At 37.1% G+C, this 22,283-nt stretch overlaps 2 protein-coding genes across 2 annotated transcripts; both read right to left on the bottom strand.

The window, feature by feature from the left end:
• Window positions 1-2,933: 2,933 nt before the first annotated feature.
• Window positions 2,934-5,891, bottom strand: LOC116468174 (olfactory receptor 5M5-like). Its single transcript, XM_032151778.2, is given in 3 exon segments — window positions 2,934-2,978; window positions 4,975-5,774; window positions 5,777-5,891. Coding segments are annotated over 3 exon segments (948 nt in total). The 5' UTR covers window positions 5,880-5,891.
• Window positions 5,892-16,302: 10,411 nt separating this feature from the next.
• LOC116468175 (olfactory receptor 5M8-like) lies at window positions 16,303-17,237 on the bottom strand. The gene is given in 2 exon segments (XM_032151779.1): window positions 16,303-16,547; window positions 16,550-17,237. Coding segments are annotated over 2 exon segments (933 nt in total).
• Between the last annotated feature and the right edge of the window lie 5,046 nt (window positions 17,238-22,283).

The following is a 22,283-nucleotide window of genomic DNA, read 5'->3' on the forward strand; positions in this document are numbered from 1 at the left end:
ACAGGCATCGTCAAAGTGCTACCTATAACAGGGCAGAGAATTATAGGCGATGACACACAGAGCTGACACACAGAGCTGACTAGTTCTCTCAGGCTGTGTCCATGTTAAACTCCAGCCAGTTAGGATGCAGAAAGAAGAATGAAAAAAGGACCTGATGGTTTCTAAGTAATGTAGAATCATTTATTAATGCCTGTGGACAAGGAGGCTTCTATGTCAATAATTGAGTTTGCAAACATATTATTGATATTTTATAGATGCTCATCCTGCATAAAAGTTTAATTCAATGACTCTGTACATGTGTATGAGAGACAGAGACACAAAGAAATAGAGAAACTGATATCACTTGTATTACCAAGACAATATCTTTAGTAAATGAAACAGAAACATTATTTTTTTGGTTACCACTTAGTGACACTTGATGAGAAGGATTTCTGTTGTTCAGATAAAGTAATATACATTTCTTTCACTAATTGAATTGTAGCTCTTGCACTGGGGGCATCGAGTCCAAAGCACCATCCACATCTAACTTCTATTGCCACAGAGAAGTCTTTCTGATTCCACTTCCTACACACCTTCCATAGAATTAGAAATCTTCCTGCTGAGAATGAGGACAGCTTAGAGAATTGACACTTCAGACAGATTTTATAAAAACACATTGATTTTCCCCGTGCATATACCTACCTGTACATGAGAAAAAAATCTTCTTGGAGGCATCCCATCTGCCACGATCAATAATAATTCAGAAGGATATTTATAAGCGTTGGATTTCCCACTAAGGGGCTTTCTCACTGGGGAATACAGATAGAAACCTGAAGTAGTTAAAATGTTACAGATTGCATCATCTGTAATATAAAGTGAATCTCAAGAACAAAATGTCTCTTAACAGAATTAGACTTTTTAAAAACAATGGCTTGAAAAATTTGAGGTTTTGCTTTCTTCCTGTTTAAAATGTTTTCTATGTATCCTAGGGACTGTGTTGCATTTGTTTAGAGGGGGAAAATGGTCTTGTTTTCCCATGTGATAAGAATCATATCAATATTGCATCAATCACAAAATATATTTGGAATAACTTATACTTCACAATAGGCACACTAGCACTTTTTCTGTATTAATGAAGAAAGTTTCTTCCCTTTTTGAGTAAGAAAATTAGTAAAAAATGAGAGAATAAAGGAGGATACATTTCCTATGAATAGTCATTGATGAATCCTAAATGGGCTTCTCCTTTCTGAAACAATTAATATAATTCTCTAAAACCAACTTAATTCCTAGGTTAGGGTTGATAATCTCCCATTGTTTTTTATGTTGTTTAGTTCTTTTAATATTTAAAAAATATATTCCTTGATTTATGGTTTTAAAACTGATTTCTAATCGCTGTTTTCCTCATGTTTATAGTTTCTACCAATTTAGGAGAGAAAAATAAGTTAACATGCTTGAGAAATATGATTTAAATTTATATTGACAAAGATAATTGTTAGAAAATGTAGTGGATATACTTTCAGTTCACAATCTCTATATCACAAAGCATGCAACTCTATTTCTCTAATTGAGCTTGATTAATATTTTGAGGTTCTATTTATTTTTCATGTTGGAAAAAACTAACTTGATTGGTTTATCTTCCTGCTTTCCACAGGCTGCATCTGAGTGCTAGCAAATTAATATACTCTAAAGCATTGAAAAACAATTGTTAGTTGTTGTTGTGGTGGCGGTGGTGGTGGTTTCTGAGATAGGGTCTTGCTCTGTCACCCAGGCTGAAGTGCAGTGGTACAATCTTGGCTCACTGCAGCCTCAACCTCCTGGGCTCAAGCCATCCTCTCACCTCAGTCTCCCAGTAACTGGGACTACAAGCTGATGCCACCAGGCTCAGCTAATTTTTTTGTACTTTTTGTAGAGATGAGGTCTTGCTATGTTGACCAGGCTGGTGTCAAACTCGGGGGCTCCTGCCTCAGCCTCCCAGAGTGCTCGTATTACAGGCATGAGTCACTGCACCTGGTGAAAAAACACAATTCTTGATCTTGATGTCATCATCTATAGATATCGGCATTCATTTATTTATTCATTCATGCATTTACTGTGTGCCGGAAAATATAGTTCAAAAACTTGTATCTATGCTTATGGATCTTATATTCTAGTGATGCATTCTTATTCTTATTAGATCACTGCTGAGTTTTCTGTATTCAGAACTTTGTGACTTCTTAATTTTTCCCTAATTTTATTAATTTTTTATTGTTTTATTTTGGGGATGGGGTCTCTCTTTGTTTCCCAGGCTGAAATGCAGAGGCACAATACAGGCTCACTGTAGCCTCAATCTCTCAGTCTCATGGAATTCTCCCACCCCAGCCTCCCAAGTAGCTGCAACTACAGACATGTGACACCACTCCTGACAAGTTTTGTTGCATTTATTTGTTTGTTTTTGTGCAGACAACATCTCACTATATTGCACAGGCTGATCTCAAACTCCTAGATTCAGTGATCCTCCTGCCTTGGCCCCCCAAAGTGCTGGGATTATAGGCATGAGCCACCCTGCCTGGCAACTTTTTTTTCCAATTTTATACTCTATTTTTTCTTCAAATAACATAGAGCATTTTGGAGCTATCTTGCAACACTGGATCACAGACTTGCCATTAGTATCTGAAGTGGCTAGGGGATGGGAGGTGAAGGAGTGTTGTGGGGCTGAGCCTGTGTGATCTGAGGCAAATGCCAGGTAGATAGTGTCAGAACCGAACTGAATTGTAGGAAAAGTTGATATCCACAGAGAATTGGAGAATTGCTTTGTGGAAAACACACACACACATAAAAGTGTGTGTGAGTGTGTTGAAGGTAAAACAGTTTAATTTTCTTTCAGTTATATATGATCATGGAACATTAACTAACATTGACTCAATAGAATTATGGTCTAGAACACAAGACTGTGTGGGCCATCAGTCAATGAGGTTTTAATAAATGCTCACAGGTCTCTGAAGATCATATTCCCTTTTCTCCTAAGCATAACAATTAACACGATAAATTGTACCTCTACTGGCAAAATTGTTTTCAATACAAAGATGTCTGTATTGAACTAATGGTTAGATATTATTGGTTAATATCAATATAACAAAATGATGATAGTCATTGTATTTATATTACTGCCTTATCCATTCCTTTAGCTTTTAAAGCAGGGTTAGATGTGAGAAGAAACACCATCAGGCTTGGTCAGTACTTAGGATCTTTGGCACATCTTTGCTAGGTATTGCTTCTCTTGCTATACAGTAATTCAGCTGGTGACCCCTAACAGTTTTGTGTCTGTTTCCAATTTTCAGATGGTTGGATAATGTGCTTTCATTAGCACCACAGAAGGAGAGTTCTAGGTCCTCAAATCATCCATCAGGCTGAGAAGAATCTTTAGATGGCTGGGTAAACAGCCAAGTAATCTGATTCCAACTCTTTCCTGATACTTGGATTTTATTTTATTTTATTTTTTCAGAGACAGGGTCTTGCTTTGTTGCTCAGGCTGAAGTGAGTGGCTGAGTGGCATAGTCACACCTCACTCCAACCTCGAACTCCTGAGCTCAAGTGATCCTTCCACCTTAGCCTCCTAAAGTGCTGGGATTACAGGCATGAGCCACTGTGCCTGGCTGGATTGGAATTTTTTGACACCATGGCTTCACACTTATGAGAAATTCCCTTAGAACAATGGTCCATGAAGACCACAAGTCCTCTCTTCTGACACAGATTATAATGGTGTATTTTCCTTTGCTGCTAAGACATTTTAAGATGGCCAGGTATGGTGGCTCATGCCTGTAATCCCAACCACTTTTTGAGGCAGAAGCAGTCCGACTGCTTGAGCTCTGAAGTTCAAGAGCAGCCTGGGCAATGTGTTGAAATCCTGTCTCTACCAAAAATACACAAAAATTTGCCAGGTGTGGTGGCATGCTCCTGTGGTCTCAGCTACTTGGGAGGCTGAGGGGGAAGGATTGCTTGAGCCTGGCAGGTGGAGGCTGCAGTGAGCCAAGATCGCATCACTGCACTCCAGCCTGGGTGACAGAGGGAGACCCCACCCATCTCAAAAAAAAAAGACATTGTAAGATATAATGCTGATCAATGGAGAAACTAAATAAGAAAATTTTAGCACACACTTGCTGATTGTTGATTTAACATCAGCAGTGTTGACCCTTCTCTAACAACCTCTAAAGATTAAGGAATATTGTAATTTGGCTGAGGCCATATTAGAATCCTTCACGTATGATGATAAGTGAAATGGAAGGAAAGTAAGAATATAGTAATTTACTTGCACTGGGGTGAGCCTCTTTGCTCATGTTGATATTTAAATACAACTAAACCTAAACATCATGATTTACAAAATAACTTTAGTGGAATGACTGTTATCAAAACAAAATAAGGCAAAAATTCAGTTTTGTTTAAACCACTATATCTTGCAAGAAGTGACACTTGCTGTTACAAGCAGGAATGAGAATAAATTGCCTAAATGGCATCTTTTTTTTTTGGGGGGGGGGGACGGCATCTTGCTCTGTTGTTAGGCTGGAGTGCAGTGGCACCATATTGACTCACTGCAACCTCCGCCTTCTGGGTTCAAGTGATTCTCCTGCCTCAGCCTCCCAAATAGCTGGGATTACAGGCAACTGCCACCATACCCGGCTAATTTTTGTATTTTTAGTAGAGACGGGGCTTCACCATGTTGACTAGGATGGTCTCGATCTCTTGACCTCGTGGTCCACCCACCTCAGTTTCCCAAAGTGCTGGGAATTACAGGCATGAGCCACCACACAAGCCTAAATGGAATCTTCTACTCTTCCCATTTCAACCCGCTAGTTTCAGGAAGCTTAACTCAGTCAGCTACCTAACAGGAAATTAGAAATGAATTGTGCAAATTTAGCCTAAAATGTGACATCTAACCCAATGATATTATATCTCATTACTTCACAAATTTTTAATGATAGCTTAGCATTTTTATTTTCCCAATGTTTGTTTTCCTATTGCTTTTTTAAATGCCTCTTTCACATCCTTGTTCCTGAGGCCATAGATCATGGGGTTCAGCATGGGTATCACTGTGGTGTAAAACATAGCCACCATTTTCCCCTGCTCCACGGACTCCTCTGTGGGGCATCTCAAATGCATGCAGAAGAGGGTTCCATAGAAGATTGTGACAACTGTCAGGTGGGAGCCACATGTGGAAAAAGCTTTTTTCCTTCCCTCTGCAGAACGGCTTCTGAGGATAGTGATGAGGATGAACACGTAGGATGTGAGAATGATCAGAAGGGACTGGACATTGCTGTAGCCGGCTACTATGTACATGGACAGCTCCTTGCTGTATGTGTCAGAGCATGCCAGTTTGATAAGAGGAGGATCAGCACAGTAGAAATGTTTGATTTCATTTGCACCACAGGAGAGGTTGTAGGTCCTTAAGGTTTCCATCACACTGAGAAGAAAGCCATAGACATAAGGGACAATGACCAGGTGGACACAAACACCTCGGGACATTTTGCTACTGTAGAGCAATGGATTACAGATGGCCATATAGCGGTCATATGCCATGACTGCCAACATGCAGTGCTCTGTAAGGACCACGGCAATGACAACATAGCACTGCATCAAACAACCTGCATAGGAAATGGTCTTCTTCTCCGATGAGAAATTTTCTAGCATTTTGGGAGTGACATTTGTGGAGAAACATAGATCTAGAATGGACAAACTGGAGAGAAAAAAGTACATGGGAGTGTGAAGTCGAGAATCAACTTTGATTAAAATAATCATCCCCATACTTCCTACCACAGTGACATGTAGACAAAAAGGAACAGTGCAAAGAAAGCAACTCGCAGCTCTGGACGGCTTGTTAGACCCAAGAGAACAAATTCTGTCAGTTCAGTATAGTTTCTTCTGGACATTTCTTTGTCTCATATGAGAGGCATTGGACTGATTATCTAAGGAGAAGTAGAAACTTTTTTAAAATTACTAAAACCCTAGTTAAATATCATGTCTGTATAAAAAGAGCCAAAAGGCTTTAGTTATGTTATCTCAGTAGCAGTTCTGTGACTGAAGATGAACAGTTATACTATGAAGCAACTCTAAACATTTGCAACAAGTGATTTCCACTGAGGCTGAATTTGTAATCACAGTGTGCAATTAAGTTGGAGGCTTAATGCAAAATTATAAATGAAAGTATCCCTATGCTTTGGGAAATTTCTTTTAAAAATCTAGATAACTTACATGTTAAAGACTAAATTGTAATAGAGATTTTGAAATGCTTAGAACTTCTACTGACCTGTTTTCATATACATACAAAGCTACATGGAGAGGTAGAAAGGACTTTGAGGATAACCCAGGCAAAGCTCTTCATTCTGAAGATTAAGAGGCTGAATCCTAGAGAGATGAAGTGACTAATCCCACTCAGACACTTATCTCATACATCCCCATTCGGTGATCTGCTAATATACTATATATCTCACCAAGTTCAACTTACTGTCTTGAATCTAAAAAGGTATATTTATATATTTTGTTGTTTTTGGTAGTAGTGCTTTTTGTTGTGATGTGTATGCTGGTTCTTTGTTTTATAAGTTAGTTTTTGGGAACTCATATAAATAAAGCCTTTCGTTTGAGTCTTAGACATTGATATCATGTGTTTATAAGCATTTTTTCCAATTTGCACATCACAATTTAGCCTGTCTGTTGGGTTAAACAAGTGTATTTATGCTCCTACATCACTATCTCAATTCTATATGAAATTTCATATGTATTATCTTTGAGGTATCAATCTATGTTTTAATTTTTTCCTATATTTTAATTTCTTGCTATTTTACTGCATTCATGCTGCATAGAACCAACATTATAGTCTCCTGCTTGGCTCACATGCTCTTTTATATTGCTGTACAAAGAAGTCCTATATCAAAGAATTTCCTATTCGTCCATTGTGTTAAACCTGATGTATAGTTTAGTCATTAGGATAAAAGGAATTAACTCAATCACTCTAAGATGATTAAAAAAATGTTTTCAGGTTCTCAATCTATACTTACTCCGTGCTAATATACCCAGAATAAATTATCTGATCTACTTTGATGCCATTGCCACACAACATTAAAAAGCCTTAAAAATGGGCTGGATGTGGTGGCTTATGCCTATAATCCCAGCACTTTGGGAGGCCAAGACGGGTTGATCACTTCTGGTCATGAGTTCAAGACCAGCCTGGCCAACATGGTGAAACCCCGTCTCTACTAAAAATACAAAAAATCAGACAGGTATGGAGGTGTGCACTTGTAACCCCAGCTACTCAGAGGCTGAGGCAGGAGAATCACTTGAAAACGGGAGGCAGAGGTTGTAGTGAGCTGAGATCATGCCACTGCACTCCAGCCTGAGTGGCAGAGAGAGGTGAGATTTCATCTCAGAAAGAAAGAAAGAAAGAAGAAAGAAAGGAAGAAAGAAAGAAACGAAGGAAGGAAGGAAGGAAGGAAGGAAGGAAGGAAGGAAGGAAAGAAAGAAGGAAGGAAGGAAGAAAGAAAGAAAGAAAGAAAGAAAGAAAGAAAGAAAGAAGAAAGAAAGAAAGAAAGAAAAAAGAAGGACAGAAAGAAAGAAAAGAAAGAAGAAAGAAAGAAAAGAAAGAAGAAAGAAAGAAAAGAAAGAAGAAAGAAAGAAAAGAAAGAAGAAAGAAAGAAAAGAAAGAAGAAAGAAAGAAAAGAAAGAAAAAGAAAGAAAGAAAAAACCAACTTAAAAATGGAGAGAGATTCTTTGTTCACTAAGAGAAGGATTCAATAGCATAAAAAGATCAATCTTTCCTAAATTATCCATAGAGTCAAATAAATTCCAATCAAAATTCAAGCACAATTCTTGTGGAATAGCTGATTCTAATATTTATATGGAAGTATAAAATGATAGGAAGAGTCAATATCTCTCAGGCAATAAGCAGAATTACTTATTAGATATCAAGATTTACTATAAAACCAGTATTCAGGACAGTGTGTTATTGACATGAAATTGGAAAAAAAATACACTTTAACTAATGTTCCAGAATAGAAAGTCCAGGAATGGCTATATGTATATAGGTGATGTGGCATATAACAAAGATGACATTTCAGATCAGGGTTGGAAAGAGGGGCTATTTTAGTATTTACTATTGGCTTAATGGATTATAGATTACTTAAATGGGAAAGTTATTAAATTGTACCTTTACTTTAAATGATGGACAGAAATTACTTATAATTCTAGGGAGTGGTTTAATGTGTATTCATTATATTTTGTAGCTTGTAATTTATATAGACATTATGCATTTACTGAATTTATCACAAATTATTTTAAATATATAAAATATCAAATTAAGTTAAAATATCATATGTGTTACTCCGTCTCCAAATTTTCATTAACAAACAATTTCAGTATACTAACAATTGCATACAATGAAATTTACATCTAATTTTTTTTCCATGGGGCAATTCAGACATTAGCAAATGTCATTAGTGGAGAACTTGTCAGAACCTGAAAAAACTTATCTCTTTTGAGCAGGCTCAGGAAATCAATACGAGTAGCACTTTATTTTTTGCCTAATCTAAGAATATCAGACACATATTTTCTATTAAATTGTATGAGATCCTACAACAATTGTTAAACTCATTAAAGTGAAATGTTATAGTTAAAAAAACACTAATTCACTTTGTAATACATTGTCAGCCATGCATTTGTGTATGCATGCATGCTTATAGCAAATAATTATTGAGCATTTTTCAAGTTCCAGACACGTTGCTGGATGCTAGAAGTGGAGCAGTGGACAATACAGTGGAAATAAATTTAGTTAACCAGGCTCAGAACCAGGCTCAGAAAATTTGACATTCTGGTCCCAGCTCACAACTCATAAGCAGAAGAATCAGAAGAGGAATCGTATATTATAATTCTCAGAACGGTGCTCTCCTTCTATAATATTTTACTTTCCCAGAAAGGTCTATCTCTTCCTTCAGTTCCATTGACTGGTTAGAATTGACAGAAATTGTTTCCAATTGACAGAAATTGATCCAATTGACAGAAATTGTTTCCAAAATGGTAAAATTCAATTTATCTAATATTATTGCCTCCTTATCCTGCCCCAGGAAACAAATATGAATAAATGAGGATCTTGAGTTAGAGTTTTCTTTGAGTTACAGATGATAGTGACAGGCACTCTAACAAAGATAAGAGATGGATGAGGAAGAAGAAAGCCAGCCAGCCAAGGTATCAGTTCCAAAACTGTAAAGAATATGAAATAATCTGGGCCAAGAATCTGGAATAATGCCTGTGAATTGTAACTAAATTGGCAAGAAGGAAGGCAGAAGGGCTTCTTTTAACTCTCAGGTGATGAGCAACTTCTTCAATCCAGGGTCTTGGTTTTAGTCCTGACTTAGTCTCTAAGGAGCTTTGCAAATTTGCTCAGGTCTCACTGGTCATCTGGACATGCACTTTTAGTGGAGACCATTATCATTAACCATATTTTAATTCTAGCACTGCGGGACAATGGCAATCAGAGACAGCTAATATACAGATATAGAGCCCATGAGAAATCTGTCCACTGCTGCTGAGAGGAAAGAAACACTCAAAACAAACATTCAAATGCAGTCAATAACTTTGATGATGATGAATTTGATAATGACCCAAGAATGATTCTGTGACTACTTGTGCAGCCTAGAAAAATAAGCATGATAATTTCATTCATCACCTTACCGCTTAAGGTCCTTGACACAAGTTAGTTATTTGCTTATAATCAGACTGATTTGATTATAATCAGGCTGATTTATGTTTCAAGTATTTTGTCGAAAAAAATAAAATAATATTCTGAAAACTAAAGTCTCACTGAGGCACAAGCATTGCTTGTAAAAAACTAGGTCTCTAGACAAAAATAGGGCATTGGAAAAGAACCCAAGAGGATTTAAGATCTACTCACCCAAGTTCGTTAGCTCCACATACTGAAGCTAATGGACCACTTTCACATATGTTTAACGGTCACAATAAAAAGTCTGTTTGAGCATTTATTTTACTTAGACGTCAGAAAAATTTTATATGATTAATTAAGCTATGTAGACCTAAATTATTTTCAACTTGCCTTTTTCTTGTGAAGATTGGTGACAGTAGGCACCAAAACACTAGGCAAATGGAAAACACAAAAATAATATTACTTGAAACTAATAACAGTGAAAACATCTGCTGAAATAGCCATACTATGAAATTCTACCAGGATGTTTCCATAACACTGGTAATATCAAAAAAGTGAAAGATGAAGCTAAGTAAGCTCCCTACAGATTTTCTTTCATGGAAAATGCATTGTCTGTGCAAACTTGCCTCAAAACTACCTATTTAAACACATTGCTATCTAAAATGTACACAATTTAATAAAGTGAATACAGACATTATTAGATGTGGAAAAATAATATGCAAAAACATTTCCTTTCTTACCTGTGAAAATAAGGGTATCTTTTTCATGACCCCAAAGGTCAAATTCTGGCCAGTGCTGGAAGATATACACCCACATCACTGGCATCAGCATATATCTCAGGAGAATCCCCAAATGTGTAAGAAGAGGTAATTAGAAGTGAAATCACAGTTGAGAACATTCTCAAGGGAAGAAATACTAATTGGTTGTACTATTTTATCTTGAATCAAGATGTTAGAAAAAAAATCTATATTTTATACTTCAGTAGAGCTCAAGCAATCACCTGTTATCCAACTAGGGTAGCACTTTATACAATACTGAAAAACAAATTTAAAATAGTCTGAGGACATTTAACTTCTCATAAAATCTGAATTCAGGTAATTGTCCTTCCCATCTCAAGAGCACTACCATATTTCCTCCGTTGTTCGTCCTTTATCAAGTTCACACAAGAATATGTACTAAGTACAAAATTCAATACTATTTAACCTAAATAATAAAAATATTTTAAAAGTATTTCTTCATTAAAGGGATTTGCATTTTGATGGGCTGCCTAAGATATGTAAACAACTAATACTAGGTACAAATAATTTCTGGAAAAAACATGAAGTGTTTTAGAAACAGATAGATGAAACAATAAAACAGGAAGAGACTGATGAAGAAACAATGAAACAGGTAGAAGAGACTGGTGACTGCCAATGATGAAAGTGACTAACAGGGACAATAATCATATGTTAAATAAATGAATAACTAACATATTTAACTTATTGTTTCTATCATGTTTCCCATGTTAAAAAACTTTTGTGAAATTGAGTCCACACTGGAACTCAGCATACTTGCCTCAAAATGCAATTGAGGAAAATGTATATTAAAAATAATATTTGATATTCACAATAACTCCATGAAATGGGGTTTTGCATTTGAATAAACTGATATGGAGAGGGAACGTCTCTAAGTTTACCCAGCTAACAAAATAGTAATAAAACTAGGATTCAGGCTCAGTTCTGAATAATTACAAAGCCAAATATTTTTCCACAACAGCATTCTGTTTCAACTTGAAGAGAATGTTTTATCATCAGCTTATCAGGTGGCATAAATCTTAGGATGGTTGGCTATGAAAAAGTAATGCACAAGAATGTACTTTTTCAAGGATTGGATATTTCGTTGTCTCAATATATACCTGTTGTCTGATTCCCACCAAACCTCTTTTCTGTCTGAGCAACAATGAGGTCCCTTTTGTTTCCTGTACCTTAAATCATGACTCAGCCCTTCCCTTGCCTCTGTCCCAGACAGCCTAGTTTAATTCTGTTCATTTTAAAAGAATTTTATTACACAGTGGCTGATTTTTTCCATTATAACCTTGCTATAAAGATCAAAAGTAACATTTATAAAGGTGATAAAAATTGTCAGTTGTTTTCCAAATGCTATGGATAATTACGATTGCATATCAAGGAAAATGCATTGCTACAAAGATTTATTCCTCACAAATATTTCCCTTAACACCTTTTACTGTAGTTCAGCATTTATTGTTATCTGTCTCTCTGCTATGAGAAACAGGGTATAGTATGTGATCTTTCCTGTCTGGTGCCAATGAAATTACATTCTCCAATTCTTGCTCAGTTATGATTCACATTGATAGGTTTTCAGTGGGCCATTTATGATAAAGAACTTTAACATGGTTTTCTTAAACTAAATGATCTATTGTTCTGCCTTGAATATATGCTAGGATGGGAGAAGCGAGTATCATGGAGAGAAATCTGTAATTGGCCATAATTACAGACAAAGGTAGAAAGAGGAAGGGATTGTTCTCACAGTTTCAAAAAAAAAAAAACATGGGCATCCTCCCTTTATAGAACACTATCTTAAGGTGGTAAAAATATAAAAACAAAAAGATGTGGTCCTTTCCTTTGAGAACTTCCTAAAATAGTGGAAGGAACAGATGTACATGCATATAATTATAGAACCATGTTATGAATGCAATAATAGAATTGTGACTCTGTGGGTGAATCATAATGTGGTACCCAGTGAGAAATAAAAATAAAATCCTAATCCTCCAATCAATTAAACAGACTGCCTCCTGGTCAAGGAAACCTCAGAAAAACCTTAAAATCTGAGTTCCTGCCATGACAGATGGGAGATCAGACATGCCTTGTTATCTCCCCTCCCTTGCTAAACACCGTTAGGCTTTCTACAATAAGGGTTAAACAGAAACCTGCCCTTGTGAGACTCGCACCACCACTGATATCAGCAAACCACCTGACACCGGACTTCTCTTTTTGCGGTTTCAACACAGCAATTGACCAGCATTCCTTCCTGATAAGAGACCACCAATAACCTAGTGGCTCTTGCCAGTCAACAGAGGCTGTGCACAGAGGGCCTTGGTGTCCTCTGATTCACCTTTTGGTGGATAGAGTCTAATCAAAACACATTTAAATGTTGAGTCCCCACTCCAAAGGGGACATTGGATGCATGTTGCTTACGTTAGCCTACTATTCATGCCTGTGTCTCTTCTTTGTGAATATTCATAGTTTTTTCTATAGCCTGTTGAATATGTATTATTATATATGTGTAATATATTTGGTCATCCCATTCAGCATAAATCCCTGTCTTACTCTTCATACTGTTGAAGTGTCTCTTTCCAACTTCTAGCTGGAGGATATGCTTCACAGCCTGTCAGAATGAATGGTCACCCTACAGGCTACAACCCTTTATGAGAAAGTACACCTTTCTAAATTTGTGAATGTCATCATTCCTCAGTTGACACTACGCATCCTGAATGTGTTAAAGAAACCTTGCAGGAAGCGATAATTCTTCAGCTAAGTCTATTTTTTGGGGGGTTGGCAATTTTATTATTATTATTATTATTACTATTATAATACTTTAAGTTTTAGGGTACATGTGCACAATGTGCAGGTTTGTTACATATGTATACATGTGGCATGTTGGTATGCTGCACCCATTAACTCATCATTTAGCATTAGGTATATCTCCTAATGCTATCCCTCCCCCCTCCCCCCACCCCACAACAGTCCGCAGAGTGTCGAATTTTGCTCTCGTTGCCCAGGCTGGAGTGCAACAGTGCGGTCTCAGCTCACTGCAACCTCTGTCTCCTGGGTCCAAGCAATTCTCCTGCCTCAGCCTCCCAAATAGCTGGGATTACAGGTGCCCATCAGCATGCTCAGCTAATTTTTGTATTTTTAGTAGAAATGGGGTTTTACCATGTTGGCCAGGCTAGTGGTGAACTCCTGACCTCAGGTGATCCACCCACCTCAGCCTCCAAAGTGCTGGGATTACAGACGTGAGCCACTGCACCCAGCCCTTCAGCTAAGGCTGAAATGGTAAGGGTAAAGGGAAGTGTAGAAGGGAACCTGGGGCTGAATAGTAGTATAGAGCCCCCTTGATATAAGTTACTCCATCTTAGAAAATGACTTCATCTTACATTTTTAAAGGCATCATGCCAACAAGGGCCAGATGTTTTGCCTAATCAAGAAAGACTGCATCCAACCAGATAAGGACATAACAAAGTCACTCTTCCACTATTAGTTCTTACTAGAGGACTCTGTGGCCATAAAAGAGCAGGATTTCAGCAGCTTGAAACAGCCACCTTAAAAGACACACCATCTTGTTATCACTTGAGATAAGCATCCTGCATTTGCCACTGAAGGCTTTGCCCACTTCGAAAACTCTTCTTTACAAGGTTATTGATGGACCACCAGGGCCTGGGTAGGCTATTCTTTTTGTTCATGTCACTCTCACTGGACTGATTCCTTAGCCCACTTCCAATCCCTTTATTTTTTATGATAAATGTTACTTTGTTTGTTGTACAATGTGTAATCTAGTACATTTATAGACTGATTAAATATACTGTAATTCATGGACTGCAATACTGACTTACTTGTTGAATGACTTGAGCCTGTTTGCCCATGGCTCTGACTACCGAGTGAACAGGAAGTTTTAAGGAGAATTGCCTCCTTGGGAACCCCATGTAGCTCATGGATTTTATGATTGAAATAGCATCAAGAAAATTCTGACATTGCAGAATACAAACATGCATGGACCTAGTTATCTCTGACCTTGTGCCACTCATGATAATAGTAGAAAAGTTCATTAACTGTTCCATAAAACTCTCTTTAAGATTTTTTCTGTCTTATTTTTGTTGAATCTCCAGTTTGTTGCATATTGTCATGTAATCAAGTTGAATGAATGAAATGCCTTAAACCAATGATTGGAATCATTATCTTCATATAACGGCTCTGCAAACAGAGCAGAATCCAATGAGAGGACAGAGAATGTCTGAGAAAAAAAAATGTGGAAATTATAGATCATCTATTGTGTTTGACCCTATAAAGGTGCTTTATAGTTTAGTGACAGTTTGGGGAAAAGTAGCTATTATACAAAAAGAAGAGCAAAACTGGAGGCCATTGTCAACTTTATGAAAATCCAATAATTGTGCAAGAAGAGAATTACAATCCTAGTAGTACTCATATTATTAATAATTAATACTACTGTTAGTGATGCTCAAAGTATTATAGTAATACCTCAGGTATTATTAATGATGCATTCATAGTAATTTTAGCAGTAAATACTGATTAAGCCAAAAATTCAAATGTGATCCTACTGTGACAATGAAGAGAAAGAAGTGATCATTGTAAGGTAAGAATGAAGTGATTGGTGAAAGAATGATGGCACCTTATCTTTAATAAACAGATGTCAATAAATTATGTGCATATTTGAAAAATCAGTACAGAGGAATACAAGCATATAATTTAAAATGGGTTAATTTCCAAAGGAAAGAACAAGAAAGTATTATCTATGGGGAGTAAGTGGTAAGGTAGAAGTGAGACAGGAGTTTATATATGGCTTGTAGTATTATTTGACATTTAAAATTATATACATTAATCATGAGTAGGTTCAAATGGTAATTATAAGAAATAATTTTAACTGAACACACATGGGTATGTAAAAGCATTAAAAATGACTACAAGAACACAAAACAAAATCTCAAATGTGATTTCTTCAAGGTTTGTGATGTTCTCTTTCTATGTTATATAATTCAGCCTGTGTGAATTTGTATAATTAATATGGCATCAATCCGAATAGGCTATTTTGTGCTAGGGAAACAAGCAAACTCCACATATCATAGCAGCTTATGAAAACATTATTTATCAGCCATTTTGTATTACCATTGTGAGTCGGATGAGAACAGTGTTCCATGTCTCCTGACTGGGCAGCCACTATATTAAGTCTTGCTGGTCACCATGGAAAAAATAAAAACAACAGATCCACTCAAAAATGCTCTAACAATCAATTAAGTATTCAACTGAGAAGTGACATGTGTGAATTTTAATCTCATCTTCCAGAAATAGCCACATGATCTTACCTAAACCTAAGGGCATGGAAGTACAAAGCCATTCTGTGCACAGAAGACAAAGAACTTAAAATAACTGCTGAACAAGATGAATGACAACTTAAAACATAAAAACTTTTGTGAACAAAATTGTATGTATTTGAATTTTAGAAAATAAAGTTTTTAGACAGGGCACGATGTTTCATGCCTGTAATCCCAGCACTTTGTGAGGCCAAGGTGGGCAGATCACAAGGTCAGGAGATAGACACCATCCTGGCCAACATGGTGAAACCCTGTCTCTACTAAAATACAAAAAATGAGTCGGGCGTCGTCCCAGCTACTCGGGAGGCTAAGGCAGGAGAATTGCTTGAACCCAGAAGGCAGAGGTTGCAGTGAGCTGAGATCGCACCACTGCACTCCAGCCTAGAGACAGACAGAAACTCCATCTCAAAATATAATAATAAAATAAAAATAAATAAAGTTTTTAAAACTGCAATGTTCTCCATTGATGCACTATATTTCTCAGCTAAAGAAAAAAGTCTAGGAAGGGCTTTAGAAATATGAGCTGAAAGAATACTGATTTTTAAGAAAAGTATTTCTTCCTTGACAGCTCTTTGATTAATGCTTCTTTTACATTTTTATTTCTAAGGCTATAAATTATAGGGTTCAGCATAGGGATTACTGTAGTATAAAATACAGCTACCATTTTACCTTGTTCAACAGATTCCTTTGAGGGGGGTCTGAGATACATGAAGAAAAGGGTTGCATAGAATACAGTGACAGCTGTCAGATGGGAGCCACAGGTAGAAAAAGCTTTTTGCTTGCCTCTGTAGAGTGAATCTTTAAAATAGCAGGGAAAATATAAAGGTAGGAAATAAATATGATGAAGAGAGAAAAAGAAAGATTCCAGCCAGCCACAACAAACATTGACAACTCCTTGTTGTAGGTGTCAGAACAAGCCAGCTTAATCAGTGGTGGGTCCGCACAGTAGAAGTGATTAATTTCGTTGGGGCCACAGAAGGCTAGGTTGTAGGTCCACATAGTCTCCATCAGGCCAGTGAGCGCTCCATACACATAAGGCACTGTGATGAGGAAGGAGCACACAGTCTTGGACATTTTGCTGCCATAAAGCAAAGGGTTGCAGATGGCCACGTACCAGTCAAAGGCCATCACAGCCAGGATGTAGATCTCAACATGGACCAAGGCGATAAAAAGGTAGCATTGCACAAGACAGGCAGGATAGGAAATGCTTTTTTTCTCTGAAAGGAAAATCTCCAGCATCTTTGGAGTCACATTGGAAGAGAAGCACAGATCCACGAAGGATAAGTGGCTCAGGAAAAAGTACATGGGCGTGTGGAGCCGGGCGTTGGCCTGGATGAGGACAGTCATGCCAAGATTCCCTGCCACCGTGACCATGTAAATGGCCAGAAACAGCGTGAAGAGGAGAATCTGTAATTCCTGGCGATTGGTCAGTCCCAGGAGAATGAACTCAGTCACCAATGTGCAGTTTCTTCTCATAATTTCCTTCAGTGGAAGAAAGGAACTTTACGTATATATTGGATTACAATACAATAGCAACGTGAGTATTACCATTACAGTAATGATCTTTTACCAAAAACTTCCCCTCTTTTCAGCAGTTTTCCTCATTCTATTTCTACTGAACTTTGTTTCAGGTAAACTAAACTAGGGATATTCAAAGCAGCTCTCTACGTTTTGTGATACTGCCCTTTATTTTTCTTGTTTTCTTTCCATTTTCTTTCTTTTCATTCTCTTCAAATTCAGCTTCTGTTTTTCTATTCTTCTTCTCTCATTTCTCCTCCCCTTATTCTGCCTCTCCTTTTATTTGAGAAATGTACTTTATAAGTGGACTTGCCCCAAAATACAACATTTAGAACTAAGCAATTTTTTTTTCCTGATTATAATACTGGGCAGAGAATGCACTTAAAGAGAGAAAAGGACAAGCAATATTTGCCCAAGGATCTTGTTCTTTGTGAATAGTTTTCACCAATCCGATTCCCTCCTGGAGAAGCCTGAGCAAACAGGTTGGGCTCATTTGTTGCTTTCTTATTCCTCCAGGCTCAGTGCAATAGGGATTTTCCAGGCAGGGCATGATTTTTTTCCCCTTATTTTGAAAAGTCTCTACATATTTGCATTTTGAGGGTTGAGCTATTAAGTTCTCCAGCCATTAACACTCTCTTTGAATTTTTTGGAGGAAATTTTCCATTCTGTGGAGTTAAGACTCATGGAAATTCTCTCCTCTTGATCTTCCACTTCTAGTTTCCACTGAGAGACCAGATTCTCTGTTTAGAAAGGAGTAGTCAGGACAAGCGTGGTGGCAGGCGCCTGTAGTCCCAGCTATTCAGGAGGCTGAGGCAGGAGAATGGGGTGAACCCGGGAGGTGGAGCTTGCAGTGAGCCAAGATGGTGCCACCACACTCCAGCCTGGACGACAGAGCCAGACGCTGTCTCAAAAAAAAAAAAAAAAAAAAAAAACCCATAAAGGAGTAGGCAGGGGTCAGATGTTAGTCCCTGCTTGTCTTAAGTGAGTTCATGACTCAAGGTTGACAAAAAAATATTTTCTCATCTAATTGATTACAGTGAAGTTTGAAGATCAGGCTGATGTTGCAAAGAAACACTGGTTCTGTGTGGTTTGATCTGCTCAGCCTCCACACCTGCCTAGGTTGCTATCTGTTCTGTAAGCCTGGTCTTTTAACTGCACATTGATTTAGGAGCCCTAACATCCTTTCAGAATGTCCCGGTTTTGCTTAGCATAACCAGAGCTGTGTTCTGTTACGTACAACAACAACAAAAACTGTTAACACTGATATTAATGAAATGTACATTCTATTTTTCTATATAAAAATCATCTATATTCATAAGAACATCTTATAGGAGGTTATTTTTGAATATCTGAAACAAAGATTTTATTTGTGATTTATACAACATCGAGTAAAAGCTGTGTCTACCTCTATTCAATCCTAGTAGTGATGTACCCTCATTCATTTTTATATATCAAGCTCCTGTCAGATTTCACCTTTGTTTCTTTGTTTAATTTTTTTTGCAATAATTTATATACAGTGAAATTCACATATTTAAAGTACCCAACTTTGTGTGTTTGACAAATGCACACATCCGGTTGACATTCTTAAGTTTTAGGACTAGACCAAACAGAAAGATGAATGCCTTGATAAAACTACAATAGCCTTAGCATAAAATCAATTCACAGGAACTGGGGTTAGATATTTCTGAAATGCTGTTCTATTCTTTTGACATGTTCCTTATTCTGTGTTTTAGTTTTACCACTAATTTAACCGGCACTTACATGGTGTTGCTTATAAGCCAAACACTAATCTATTTTATAAGTTTTAACACGTTCAACCCTCAAACCAATTCTATGACACTCTGCCTGTAATAGGTATGGATAATAGCATATTTCTCTCATGGTTAGTACAGAAGGAAATTCCACTACGAACCATAAGGCATACTGTCCTGGTAGAAACATGTGCTTTGGAGTCGACTGGTTGAGTTCACACTGTGATGTCAGGACTTCTGATCTGAGTAGTCTGCGTCATGTTTCTTAATAATTCTGGGCTATAGTTTCTTTCTATTACAGATGAAATTAACAAACACAAAAGTGCTATTTTTAGGACTTCACAAAATGGAGTATGTAATATGCATAGCACTGTGCCCAATGTGTGGTAAACCCTTAATAAATATTAGCTATCATTTATATTGAGTGAAAGATCCTAGAGCATGACTCTTATATTTTTATGCCATTAACTTCCATCCTCATTAATCAAAACGTTAACAAATAAAAGCCTTAAATACTGTCTACATTTTTCTGGTAATTGGCATTTTTCTTTCTACCTAGTCATTTAATCATCACAATCATATATCTAACTCTGATAATACATACTATTGTATAGCAAGTAGAGTTCCAGGATTAAAAACATGCAGAAACTTACCTATGAATAAGGGAAGAGCTGTCCTTACAAAGAATATCAATGGCTTTTCTAGTGACAAATACAGGAATAATTTATAATATTTGTATGATGACTTTATTTCCCTAAGGGATTTCACAGATATGCAAAGATGAAGCAATTACTCTGTTAGATTTTTTTCCTCACTGAATAATTTCTCTAGAGATATGACATTTGGCACAATGCAAATTTAAAATGGGAACTCACAACTGTCTGGTGCTTCTCTGCCTTATGTTTCAGTCTCAGCATTTTCCTTCTGACATTGGAAAATCCATACGATAACATTCATGTCTGCCATCGATTCTCACATTGCCTTAGGTTTACCATGTTACTTTCAATTTAATTTAACTTTTCTGATACAGTTTCTCTCCTACCAGTGTCACAAACTTTGTGTCAAAATTCTATTAGCATTTTACATTTCTTAATCTGTGTTATGGACTGGATTGTGCCTCTTCCCTCACTCTCCAAAATTCATATACTGAAGTTCTAGCTCCAAGCCCCACAGAGCGTGACTGTTGGAGATATGATATCGAAAGATATGATATCGAAAGAGAACATTTAAGTAAAATAAGGGCTAGTGGGTGAGCTGTGCCCTAATCCAATATGACTTGCATCCTTATAAAAAGAGATTAGAATACAGATACACACAGAAAAAGAACGTGTAAAGACGTCAGGATAAGATGATCATCCGCAAGCCAAAAAGAGAACTCAGAATGAAACCAATTTTGCCCACACCTTGATCTTGGACTTCTAGCCTCTAGAACTGTGAGGAAATAAATCTCCATGTTTAAGTCACCAAGTTCATGGTACTTATTTGTGGCAGCCCTAGCAAACTAATACGCTCTGTGTACTGATGGGTAAATAGAATGTTTTGATATTGGAATGAAGCTTTGCTTGCTTGAAGACTAGTACTACTTTTATTCGTTTTTAGTAACCTTTATATTGAAGTCTAATTTACACACAGAAAGTGTGCACAAAATGTAGGCGTACAGCTTCACGAATTTTTACAAAGTGAACATACTTGTATTACTTGCCTCTAAATCCTCAGATAGAACATTAACAGTACTGCACTATCTCTTCTCATGCCCTTTCCTAGTCACTAACCTCAAATTAACTACATCTTCACTTTTAACACTGTAGATTAATCGTGTCTGTTTTTGAATTTTCTATAATAGAAATTATACAGTGCATATTTTGTTAGGTCTAGTCTTCCAATGAACACTACATTTGTGTTAAATATTATGTTGGTGATTTTTATTCATGATGATGACTGTAATGATTATGTAAATAATTCCTTCATCTCCACTGCTGTATAGTAAGTACACCAAAATTAATATATCCTTTCTACTATTGATATACATATAGGGTACTTCCATGTGTGGCTATTACAAAATTCAATCTTGTGCATATGTCTTCATGAATGCATTCATGTATTTCTGCCTGTTAGTACTTGGGGCAGAAGTGTTGGTTTATGGAGTATAAATATGTGCAGCTTCAATTTATGCTGCCTAATAGTTTTCCAAACATTATATCCATTTGCATTCCCACTAGCATTATTTGGAGGTTCAGTTGTTCCACAGTCTCCCCAATGCTTAAAAATATCATTTTTTCTGTCATTCTGCAACATATAGATACAGATATATAAAGATACAGATATCTTGTAATTGTAATGTACACTTCCCTAATTATTATTAAAGTTGAGCACAAAGTCATAAGTTATTTGGTTCTTTAAATATGTTTTTATATAGCACCAGTTCATATTTTGCCATTTTTTTCTACTATCTGTTTGTTTGCTTTTTAACCGGGTGATATTTTAACACCACCAATAACCTTACTAACTTTGAAAGGCTATTTTTTCTTTACTCTGGGTTGTGGTTTGCGAAGGTGCTGCTCAAGCCCATGGAGATTTACCTGTAGGTGCTGAAAAAAGTGTTGGCCAGATTGAGGTTGCTGGCCAGAGGTGCTTTAAGGATGTCCTGGGCCTGGAAGAGGTGGCTCTGGGCTGGATGCCAGCAGCTGCCTGCTGTTTGTATCAGATCCCCACGCGAGAACTTCAGGAAAAAGTTGATTGAAGAACTGAAGAGACAAGAGGTAGTCCTAAAGGGTACTTCATGAAGCAGAGCATTGGGAACTTCTTCACACAATTAGACTTATATAAGCAGTGGCCAATAATCAAGACAAACCAAAAATCTGAGGCAGGTCAATCCTAAAATATTTTATTTCTGACGTGGAGAAAAATACCACTCGAAGACAGCACAAAATCCTTTGAAAAGAATAAGGCCTTTCAGGCAGTTTATGATGCTATCCCACAGCAAGGCCAATGTCCGGTACATGACAAAGCGAATTTTTGTTTTATTCTGTTTAGCAACGTGGATGGCCACCTCTCTGAACTTGGTGGATGAGTGCCTTTCCCAGTGAACTATGGTGCGAGTTCAGAGGACTCACTGCTGCAGGATTGTAGCAATTAGGCTGCCAAGGTCTGTAGAAAATTTACTGAGGAGGAAGGAGAGAAAGGCAGCCTCTCTGCTGTAACCCTCTCCAAGACAGTCTCATGAGAGGGACTTAGCTGTTTCTTCTTCTTCCTT

This window comes from Hylobates moloch, unplaced genomic scaffold (assembly GCF_009828535.3).
Source record: "Hylobates moloch isolate HMO894 unplaced genomic scaffold, HMol_V3 SCAFFOLD_5, whole genome shotgun sequence".
NCBI lineage: Eukaryota > Metazoa > Chordata > Mammalia > Primates > Hylobatidae > Hylobates > Hylobates moloch.